Raw genomic sequence first — 12,041 nt, forward strand, 5'->3', positions numbered from 1 at the left:
TTGTTTTTTTCAAATAACAGCTTTATTGAGATACAACTCTTATACTATACAAGTCACCCACTTAAAGTGTATAATTCAATAGTTTATAGTATAATCACAGAGTTGTGCAACCACCACTACAGGCAATTTTGGAAGATTTTCATTACCCCCAAGAGAAACCCTGCATACATTAGCTGTCATTCCCTTTTCTTTTTTTAATTTGCCAACCCTAGGCAACCATTATTCTACTTTCTGTTCCTAGTTATTCCTGTTCTGGACAATGGAATCATATAATGTGTGGTCTTTCATGACTGGCTTCTTTCATTTAACCAGTATTTTCAAGGTTCATCTATGTTATAATGTATTTTATTCCTTTTTACTGCCTTGTAATATTCCATTGTAAAATATACCACATTTTATTTATTCATTCATCTTTGATGGATATTTGAGTTGTTTCCACTTTTTGAGTATTATAAATAATGCAGCTATGAACATTTATATACAAATTTTTGTATAGTTGTATGTTTTATTTCTCTTGAATATATAGTTAGGATTAAAATTGTTAGGATTAAAATATGGTGACTCTACATTTAACGTTTTGAGGAACTGCTAGACTTTTCCAAACAGTTGCATCATTTTACATTTCCATCAGCAGTGTGTAAGAGTTCCAATTTCTCCACATCCTCACCAACACTTGTTATTATCTGTCTTTTTGATTATAGTCATCCTTGTGGGTGTGCAGTGGTATCTCATTGTGGTTTTGCTTTTCATTTCCCTGATGGCTAATGATACTGAATATCTTTTCATGTGCTTTTTGGACATTTGTATATGTTCTTTGGAGAAATGTCTATTCAGATCCTTTGTCCATTTTTAAGTTGAGTAATTTGTCTTTTTGTTCTTAAGTTGCAAATGATCTTTATGTGTTCTAGATACAATTTTTTAAATCAGCTATATCATTTACAAATATTTTCTCCCATTCTGTGAGTTGGTCTTTTCACTTTCTTGATGGCGTCCTTTGAAGCACAAAAATTTTTAATTTTGATAAAATTCAAGTTTCTATTTCTTCTTTAGTTGTTTGTGCTTTTGGTGTCATGTCTAAGAAACCATTGCCTAATCCAAAGTCATGAAGATTTAAGTCTGTTTTCTTCTAAAAGTTTTATAGTTTGACTCTTAACGTTTAGGTCTTTGATCCATTTTGAGTTAATTTTTACATATGGTGTGAGATAGGGGTCCAACTACATTTTTATAATCACATTGTTTCCCCTTTTCCTGCAATATTATCTCTAATTTTTTGTTAATTAAAAACAAGGTTTTGAAACAATCTCAAACTTATAGAAAAGTTGCAAGTATAGTACAAATAACTTGATTTCTTGAACCATTGAGAAAGTAGGTTGCCAAAATGGCAGTCCGTGATGGCCATGTTTGTGTGTATTTCCCACAAACAAGAACATTCTCCTGCATAACCAGAATATCAGAAATACAACCATCAATATCAGAAAATTAACACTGATGAATTATTACCATCTTATTCTCAGATCCCATTCATGTTCTGTGCATTGTCCCAATAATGTCCTTTGTGACAAAAGGATCCAGTCCAGACTCACACATTGTATTTAATTGTCACAATTCTCTAGTCTTCTTCAAGCTGGAACAGTTCCTTAGTCTTTCTTGACTTTTATGACCTTGACATTTTTGGAGATTCCAAGCCTGTTATTTTGTAGAATGTCTCTAAGTTGTGATTTGTCTGATGTTTCCTCATGATTAGGTTCAGTTTCTGCATATTTGGCAGGTATGTCACAGAAGTGATGTTGTGTCCTTGGTGCATCCCTGTGGGGGCCCATGATTTCACCATTACTGTTGGTAATAACTTTGATTACTTGATTAAGGTATGTTTGCTAGGTTTCTCCACTATTAGTCTTTTTACTTTTGTGAATTAATAAGCATTTTGTGGGAAGGTCTTTGAGATTATAATAAATCTTCCTCCTCAATAATGTTTCAGTTTTTTCATTTATTTGTTTATATCTGCACAGGCACATAGATTCCTGTTTTATTTAAGGGCTTATATTCCTCTCTTACTGTTGCTATTTGTATTGATGTTCTAATTGTTCCACATTTGGTAGTGGGAGCCCCTTCAAGCTGGCCTCTTTGTTTTTTTGTCATGACCCCTCATTCTTTGAGTACTTGCTTGCTTTTTGGCACAACATGATGTTCCAGGTTCATTTGGTACTTGCCCTACTTCACCCTCCCCATTTTCCCAAAGAGCCCTGGTTCCTTTTAGTAGAGAATGGCATTAGAAACCAAGATCTGGGTGCTAGGTGTGCATATTAGGACATTGCTGATCCCAGGACCTCTCAGGGGACAGAGCTAGGGAATAGTTGTATTTTCCATACGTACAGACATTTATATCCATCTGTCTGCCTATATGTTGAGTTTCATGAGTCAACGTCAGTAGCTGCAGTTGCAGTCCAAACCAGAGGGGTCGGTCCATTCTACTCTTTTTTTTTAACCTTTCCATATTTGTAACTTCCTTCTTAGATTACGAGAAACGTAGCCCCTACTATCTGTAGTAGTTATACTTATTTGATCTGTCTCTCCGATATTTACCCAATCTGTTATAGTTATTGCTGCATTCCGTCTGCCCCCTCCCATCCCTACCCGATTAGGAAGTCTTTTCACCCTTATCTGGCTTTGCCCCACTGTGTTGGGATGCCCACTTCCTAGGACTGTGTCCTTGTTAGCTTGGTCTCCGACACTCCGTGCCACCTGGGCCGGGACCACTGCCCTTCCTCCTTCACTCAGCTTCACACCCCACACCAGGCTGCCCTCATGAAGAACCCCTCCTCATCCTGCTGGAGCTCTGAGATCCTTGCTGTGCTGCTACTTTTGTATCTGGACGTAGTCCTGCCTCACCTGCTTTGGGCTCTTATACTAACTCTTGGCCATCATGACCAGCCCCCACTTAGTGGCCTTTGGACTTAATTATTTGTGAAGGGGCTTCATGTTGTCTTTTGAGAGAAGTCTTTTTTCAAAATTAAAAGTTATAAGAGGGAAAAAACTCAAATAGCTTGAATATTTCATTTTTTTCAGGCATTTATTTGTAGAGGTCTAAAAGGATTCTTTCTTTGGCTAATATTTAACATTTAACATAAATAACACTTAATTTGATTTATAATTACTTGAATCTGAGTGTACATTCTTTAATGAGCTGTTCCTGACTGAGGAAATTAGAAAACAAATAATAATTCACATCTACAAAATAATATTCATTTCTCTTCTAGCTCTTCCACCAAAGCCACCTAAGCCAATGACTTCAGCTGTTACAAATGGAATGAAGGAGAGTTCTGTTTCTCTTCAGGATGCAGAATGGTACTGGGGGGATATTTCAAGGTAACTAGAATGCTATTATAATTGACTGCAGTTTTTAAAAAATTATGTTTGATATTAGTGGTTAAATGAAACGTATAAAATGCCCCACTAGTTGTTGATTAAAGATTACCATTTTAAAAATTGTGTATGAAAACCTTTCAAAAGTTTCTAAATGCTTTTAATCCCACAAAAAAGTGACAAGAAAATCTTTAAATTATGGTTGTGATTATTACTTTTAATACTGAGTAAATGAAAGTTGTACTTTGAAGATAGGTTTTAGGATAGTAATACTTATCAGTACTTAATTTCTTTACCTTTCTGTTTCAAAGGCAATGATTCTACAATCTTTGCATGCACAAGAATCAATAGGGTAAGGCCTAGGGATCTGCATTTATAATCTCCCCAGGTGATTTTTATGCACTCTTCACATACCTCATTTTGAGAAACAATGCTAGGACAGATTTGTTTCTTACGAGGTGGTTTTGGAAAATTTTGAACTAAAGAAGGAAAAAAATATATATGTAAATTTGAACATTGTATTTTCTTACTTTTAAAAGATCCTATTCATTTCTGCCAAATCAAATTCCAGGTTGATGCTGTATTCCTCAATATGCTTGTCCTTCTCTTTCTCTTACCTATTTTCTCTCATTAGTAAAGTAGCACTCATTTCTTTTTTTTCTTACCATTTTAACCATCTTTAAATGTACAGTTCAATGGCATAAAGTCTCATTTTCACATTGTTTTTCGTTCAGTTATCACTACCATCCATCTCTGGAACTCTTCCATCTTCCCAAAGTGAAGCTCTGTACCTATTTAACACTAACTCCCCTTTCCTTCTGTTCTCCCAGCCCCTGGCAACCACCATTCTACCTTCTCTTTTTATGAATTTAACTACTCTAGGCGCCTCATATGAGTGGAATCATAGAATATTTGTCCTTTTGTTTGGCTTATTTCACTCAGCATAGTCTTCAAGGTTCATCCATGCTGTAGCATGTGTCATAATCTCCTTCCTTTTTAAAGCTGAATAATATTTCATTATATGTATATACCACATTTTTATTTATTCATTCATCTTGGACATTGGCTTTGATGAACATTTGGATTGTTTCCAGCTTTTGGCTATTGTGAACAGTGCTGTTTCGAATATTGGTGTGTAAATGTTTGTTCAAGTCCCTACTTTCAGTTCTTCAGGTATATACTCAGAAGTGGAATTTCTGGATCATACAGTAATTCTGTTTTAAATTTTTTGATGAAGACTTAATACATTTTATATAAAAATTGATCAGAAAATTTTTATTTTAACATTGTACAATAAAAGTATCTGTTATATTTAAATCCTACTTAAATTTATCTTTTAAGACCGTGTGGTTCTATAATTCAAGGTTCTTTTATACCCTACCATTTTCTTTGAGTATTCCAGTGTTATTCCTTAAAGTCCTAAACCAGCTCTGCAGAAGGAATTTGTTATCAGTGTAAATTCAAATTGGAGAGTTTTATATTGAAAGGTTGTGAACTGAGTGAATTATCCCCACTCTGATCTGACACAGCTGCCACTGTTGCTTAAACTTAATCTTTCTAAACAGCTGCTGTTTTTCCCTGAAACTCTGCAAGTTCATACCTGCCTAAGGAAGCCCTAAAGGCTTAGTGGAAACACTGTCCCCTACAGATAGTTGAAATCTGGAAGAGTTTAAAAATCAAATACCCTTCCTTAGATTACGTAACACTGAAAATCAAAACAGAAAGAATGTATCTAGAGGGAGGAACTAAATGCCTCTGATGGCCCCCATGATTCTGTAACCTTAGACGTACCCACCTCCCAACTAGTCTTAGTAATAATGTGTGAAGACAACACCCAACACTATGTTTTCTCATTTTTCCTATAATTCTGTTCTTCAGGGAGGAGGTAAATGACAAATTACGTGACATGCCAGATGGTACCTTCTTGGTCAGAGATGCCTCAACAAAAATGCAGGGAGATTATACTTTGACTTTGAGGTGAGTATATTTCAGCATTTTGGCTAGTAAGCATTATTATTTCTGGATATATAAAGATTCCTATCTTTTATTTAAATCTTTCAATATACATTTTTCATATTTTTATTTAATTTAGATACATAATTTTTAGTTGTTTGGCTAACTATACTTTTTCTATACATTAAGTATTTAAATGCCATATAAAAAGGCAACAGTTTTTATTTTTATGTGGCAGTAAAATGAAAAGGCTTAAAATCCCTAAATGTAAGGAAGTAAGAAGTATACTATTGACCTTTTAGTGCCATAGAAGCCATGGGCACAGCATAAGATTATTAATGATATGTTGGGAATCTACCCTGTAATAACTCTGTTACTTTCCTCAATGTAGACCTCAGAGAGTAAAACTCAACGTAATTTAGGCTGATGAGGATATGTAGAAGATAAAGCAATTCTCAGCCTGTATCATGCCATCCATGTGTGTGTATTAGAATCTCCTAAGTGGTGGATGTATCACTTTTTATAAATTTACAAAGATGGGACATACACTTAAAATAGATTAGGAAAATTGCATTAGATATTTTCACATTTAATTTTAACAATTAACATAGCCTTTAGTACAATAAAGTCTTGTTATTTTTTTTAAAAAGAGACTATCTAAAGAAAAGAGTAATGATAACAGCAATAAAAACAACTTCCTTGTGCTAGGCATTTTACATGCAAGCTCTATTTACTCCTCACAACATCCTTATAAGGTATGTATTATTAATATTTTCATTTTATAAATGAGGCAACTGAAGCTTAACTTAGTTAAGAAACTTGTCCCGAAGTCATATAGCTAGTGAGTGGCAGAAGATGGCTTCAAATCCAGATTTAGCTGTCTCTTTGCTGCCTTTCCAGCCTAGTATCTTTAGGAAAAATAACCCCATATTTTATGCTAGAAATTTGGAGTTACTATATTAGTTTCTGGTAAAGACATTAAGAAGTTAATACCTTAGGACTTCAGTTGTACTGAGCAGTAATCAATGTTCTACAATGATTCATTCAACATAATTTTTTCCCATTCTAGTCAGGCTTCCATCTCTAGCATTCCACAGGGACTGCTAAACCAATGGCCTCCTCTCTCTCCTTACCTTACCTGACCTCTTAGCAGCATTAGTCATAGACACTTCTTTTTAGAAACAGTCTTCTCTTCTCTGTATTCATTGTCCCAAGGTGAGCTTGTCCTGTCCCATGACTTTAATAAATGACTAGATGGTGATGATTCATGAACCTCATCTCCAGCTCTCACCTCCCCAACTCCAGAGGCATCTATCCAGTCGCTGCTTAGATGACTAGAGGACATACTAATTTTAATACAGTCAGAGCAGAATTCTTGATTTCTAACCCTCACCCACCCAAACTGTTTCTCTTCTAGTCTTTCCTTTTTTCAGAAATAAAACCACCATCTCTACAGTTATTAAAGTCACAAATCTTTTTTCCTCTCTTTCCCTCACCCTCTGCCAACTCTACCTCCAAATCTACATTTGTAATCTCTTCATACTTCTCTGCCATCCAGATCTAAGCCACCGTCTTCTTGCTTGATCTTTCACAGTTACCTCCTAACAGTTTGGGGTGTGTAGAAAGTGGAGAGGAGGTTGCAGGATTAGGTAGCAGTAGGAACCAAGATATGGGGTGAGAAGGTATAGAACCCTGTTCTGTGAGATGCAGTCCCATTTGGCTAGAGGGTAACATTTGTAAGGAGGAAAAAGTGGTAGGGAATAGACGGTGGGAAAAGGGTCATGTTCAAGAGGGACTTGAATTCTAAAATTTGGGATTTATATTTAATATTGTAGGTAGCCAGGGGAAACCATTGCATTTTATCAACAGGGAAGTTATATGATCAGACTATATTTGACTAGACAGAATAGAAAAGGATAGATACTAGTGAAGAATTAGAAGGCTATTATGACTTGAGAGCTAATGGTGATGCAGAATTGAATTTGTTCTTTTATCATTTATATGTATTGAGTGCCCACAGTGTCCTAGGAAAAGGAGATGAACAAGCCAGACGTGGCCTCTTGTCTATAGTATTTGTATTGGGGGGGGGGGGGTAGTAGTGAGGGAGAGGGAGACAAAATAAATACATGAAAAAAAATGAGGTAACTTCACAAAGTATGAAGTGCTATATAGGGAATACATAAGGTTATATGATAACAGAGTATTAGGAAAGGGAATTTCACATAGTTTTGAGAAAGAGGGCCTCTCTGACAATATGATCTCTGAGAACTGAAGGATTAGAAAGAGCCAGCCAGAAAAGTGTTTCAGGGACAGGTAAGAGAAATGCAAAGACACTGATTTTGGAAAGATTTGGTGGATCCAGTGAATACAGAGACTACTGTGGCTGGCTTACAGTGTGAACCACTGAGTGGTAGGAGGTGACGTTGAAAGTGGGAAGGAGACAGATGCAGAGAGCCTCATGAGCCATGGTGAGGAATCTGTGCAAAAAAAAATTAATAAAGGGTTTTAAGCAGGGGAATGACTTATCAAAAGATTGAATACACTATTACCTAGGGAAGTGGCTCTAGGCACAAGATGAGGAATCAAAATAAGAGGCAATGTGGAGCTGAGAGCTAAGGGGAATTGATAACAGAATAGGTATGAGGTTGAGGGAGAGTTAAAAGTGACTGTGGTTTGAGCCTGCTGGCCTTAGAATGAATGTGCCACTTAGAGAAATAGGAGAGTCAGGAGCAGTTGATTTTTAGCTGCTCCAGAACTTCTAGGTAAAAATATATCTAGAATACGGCAAAAAAAAAAAAAAAAAAAAAAAAAGTAGGTTTAATGCTTAGGAAAGAGTACAGGGCCAGAAGAACATTCAGGTACCATCTACACAGAATAACTGGGACTTTAAGGGAAGAGTATATAGAGGGGAGAAAAGGATAGAGGCTGAAGGCAGAGCTTTTTAGGGAACTTGAAAACTGTGTTTAGCAGCAGGATGATGGCAGAGAAAGAGCGGTCTAAGAGGAAAAAGTAATGTCATACAAGCCATGGAGGATGAAATATTAAGAAGGAAGCAAGGGCAGGGGGAAAGAAGGGAGAGTGGACATTTCAGTCACTGCAAAGAATCTGAGTCTGGGATAGAAGGCAGAGTCTGAATTTGGTAAAAGTCATTGGTGACCCTCAAATGAGAGGAATGAGAGTGAAATTAGATTGCAGAGAATGGGTGATGAGGAAGTAGAGGTTTTTCAATTCAGTAACCATTTTTAAAATCAGTAAATAGTATTCATTGTAGAAAATCTGGATAGTTAACAAATCTTTAGGAATCTGATATATGCCAGGTATTGGGCCAGGTGCAAGGATATAAGAAGGAATAGCATGAGTCTTCTGTTCAAGAAGATTACAAGGAGGGAGGGTATAAATATGTAAATAAATAAACCGAATTTACTCCCCCCGAAGACAAAAAACAAACTAAATAAATAAATAAATAAAATATTTTTTAAAAAGATTACAGGGAGGGAGAGACATAATTAAAAATTCAGCATTCTTCAGTTTCTTCATATCTTTACTTCCCTTTCTGCTCTGCTTAGAGTCCGTGGTCCTCTATTAAAATTACCCTTGTGAATGTATCCTCAACAAACTTGCTCCTCTCTCCCTTCATTGTAGTAACCTAACTATGTTCCAGCACTTACTAAATTCAACTCTCCATCTGTTTCTCGCCCGTACCTGGGCAGCTGAATGTGGAGAAAAACACACCATGCTGACTGGCCTCACATTAAATTCATGACTGCTAAGCTTAAATGGACATTTAGTATTGCCCAGCCGAATCTCTGCGTTTCTGCAATTCATTTGCTCTTTCACTTTTCCCAAGTGACAATTTCACATATTCTTTTTTTCTCTTCAAATCAACAACCTGTCTTCCCCCTTATAACTAAAGAAGTTGCTTCCTATTTCTCTGAGGACATGATAGCAATTAGAAGAGATCTAATTCCCTCTTGCTGCTGTTGCTACAGCTGTCAATGTATTTGCACCTGAATGTGACTACTTTGCCTTTTCTCCTGTTCCAGTGGATGACTGGTCATGTCCTTGTGCAGGATCCACCTCTCTACTTGTGGACTGGATCCCATCCCATCCCTCTAACCTACTCAAGGACATCATTCTAGGAATTATCTTGTCCTTTCTTTGAGATGAACAGTTTTTGTCTCTCTACTGAGCCATTCCTATCAGTATATAAATATACTGTACTGTCTCCCATTTAAGAATAATACATAAGGAGAATTCCCTTGATGCTCTCTTTCCAGCTGCTTCCCTATTTCTCTGCTCCTGATTGCAGCAATATTCCTCTAGACAGTTGTCTGCAGGCATTTCTTCTTTTTCTTTTCTCATTCTCGTTAATCCATTCCAGTCAGCCTTCCATCCGTACCATTCCACTGAAACCATTTTGTCAAGATCACCTAGTGATCTCTACTTAGCCAAGCCCCAAGATCACTCTCCTGGTTGATCACTTCCTCTTTGTGAAATGCTTTTTAAAAAAGTTGTTTTTTAGGATACCACCCTCTTCGTTCTTTTACTTCATTACTTGCTCTCCATTGGTTTCCTTTGCTGGTTCTTCCTCATCTCCGTGATCACTAAACATTGGTGTACCCAGGGCTTAGACCTTGGACCTCTTCTCTTGTTCAGCTATGCTCATCTTCAGATAACATCTGTAGGCTGACAACTCCTGATTTTATACATCTAGCCCAGACCTTTCTCCTGAACTTTAGACTCTCCAAGTAGGCTGCAGGATCATCTGCTCTTGGATGTTCACTAGGCGTTTCAAACCTAACTTGTCTAAAACCAAAATGTTTTTTCCCCTTTAAACATGTTCTTTTTATATTTCCTTCTCCATTTCAATAAATGACAATTTCATTTTTCTAATTGCTTAAGATAAAAACCTTGAAATCATCTTTATCTTGTCTCTTTCTCTCACACCCATATCCAGGCCATCAGCACATCCTGTCAGCTCTCTCTTCAAAATATATTCAAGATCCACCATTTCTCAGTATCTTCACTGCTACTGCCCTTCTCTAAGACACCATCATGTCTTGCCTAGATTATTTTAAAAGTCTCCTAACTGATCTTTCTACTTCTACCCCTGCCCATTTTGAATGGTCTTATCTCAACCTAGCAGCTAGAATTAGCCTTTTAAATAACAGGATAAAGGGTATCATTCTGCTCTTGTATTGCCCCATCTTACTCTGTAAAAGCCAAAGCCATTACAGTGGCCTACAGGCTGTTGCATGATCTAAACTTTTGCATCTCTTTGTCTTCTGCTACTCTCCTTTTTGCTCCTTTAGCCCCAGCATCACTGGCCTCCTTGCTCTTCCTGGAACATACCACACATGCTTTTGTCTTAGGGGTTTGCACGTACTTTCCCCCTTCTGTCTAGAAAACTTTTCCTGAAGCTATCTGGTGTGCTAGCTCCCTCACTTTGTTTAGGGCTCTGCTAAGTGTCACCTGAACAGAGTGGTTTCCCTTGTGGTGCAACATACATAGAACAGTAATTTCTCCACCCCCAGAACTGTCTCTTCTTTCTACTCTGCTTTGTTTTTTTTTTCCCATAGGACTGATTACCATTTGATATATCTAGTTGTTTATTTTTATGTTTTATCTTGATGAGAATTCTTCATCCTCTTTATAAACTTTAAGACGGAGATATGTTCCCATGCTCCTAAACTGGAAGTTCCATGAGAGCATGGACTGTGCTTGGCTTGTTTATCACTATGTCCATTTGCCTCGTACAGTTCCTGGCACATAGTAGATGTTCAGTAAGTGTTTTTGAATGAATGAGTGCATTTTAGTTTTTCTTCAGCAGAGAGACCAGCTTGCATTTATTGTGAGTATATGTGTGGGTATACACATCTATAGAAACTGCATATGATTAGGTGTCCTTTCAATGTGCATTTTATAGGAATAGTTCTTCATCCATCTGCATGCTGACCATCTAAGCATTAAATTTAAATCAATCCATAGATTGAAACCTATTATGTTTGACCTTTCACAAATCCCAGTTTCTCATTTATCACGTGTAACGGCATGGCATAAAGAGATATAGAAGCATATTTTTCCCCCATTAAGTCTGCATGCTGCTATAAGAACAATTGAGTGGGAATGGTGCAGTATTTTTCTATTCTACAATGAATCAACCTGCTGTGGTTTTAGATTACACCTTATGGGACTTGCAAAACATTGCCATCTTAAGCTTTGGTTATAAATTATCTTTTAAGGGACCATTGGATGTGACTCAGTAAACAAAAGTGGTCTAAACTATTCAATCATCAAATTACATTCCATCTAATATAAACAGCTCTTCAAAAGCTGTACTTGGTAAAGAAGTTGAATGACAGTTGAGTGATTTAAATATTGTGATAGCTAAATAGTCATTTCCAAGAATTATAAGCAAATATAAATGAGAAAATAATGTAAGGTACTAAATTAATTACTCAGTTATAAATCATTCAGGAAGCTTAATTATGTTTGTACATTAACAATAAAACCTTGAGTGTTAAATGGATGTATGTGTGACAGATGTTTATCATATCCCATAGAGGTGGCTTCTGCATCCCTCCAAGGACACACAGCCATGTCTTTAGACCCTAAAGAGATTGTCTCTGTTCTTCCTGAAAAAGTGGATATAGAATTTAAATTAGGAAATTCATTTAGAAAATAAACAAAAGATACAGTTTGCTTCTGTTTTAGTTGTTTTTTTC

The 12,041-nt window shown here is 36.5% G+C and overlaps 1 protein-coding gene across 3 annotated transcripts in view; it reads left to right on the plus strand.

The window, feature by feature from the left end:
* PIK3R3 (phosphoinositide-3-kinase regulatory subunit 3) overlaps positions 1–12,041 on the plus strand; it is an 84,024-nt gene that overhangs the window by 40,504 nt on the left and 31,479 nt on the right. For all 3 annotated transcript variants that reach the window (XM_010950795.3, XM_045513516.2, XM_010950788.3), the window contains 2 exons: positions 3,258–3,366; positions 5,242–5,340. In XM_010950795.3, the coding sequence (XP_010949097.1) occupies positions 3,258–3,366; positions 5,242–5,340 (208 nt within the window). The remainder of the gene's footprint in view (positions 1–3,257; positions 3,367–5,241; positions 5,341–12,041) is intronic.

This window comes from Camelus bactrianus, chromosome 13 (assembly GCF_048773025.1).
Source record: "Camelus bactrianus isolate YW-2024 breed Bactrian camel chromosome 13, ASM4877302v1, whole genome shotgun sequence".
In the NCBI taxonomy this organism is placed as follows: Eukaryota; Metazoa; Chordata; class Mammalia; order Artiodactyla; family Camelidae; genus Camelus; species Camelus bactrianus.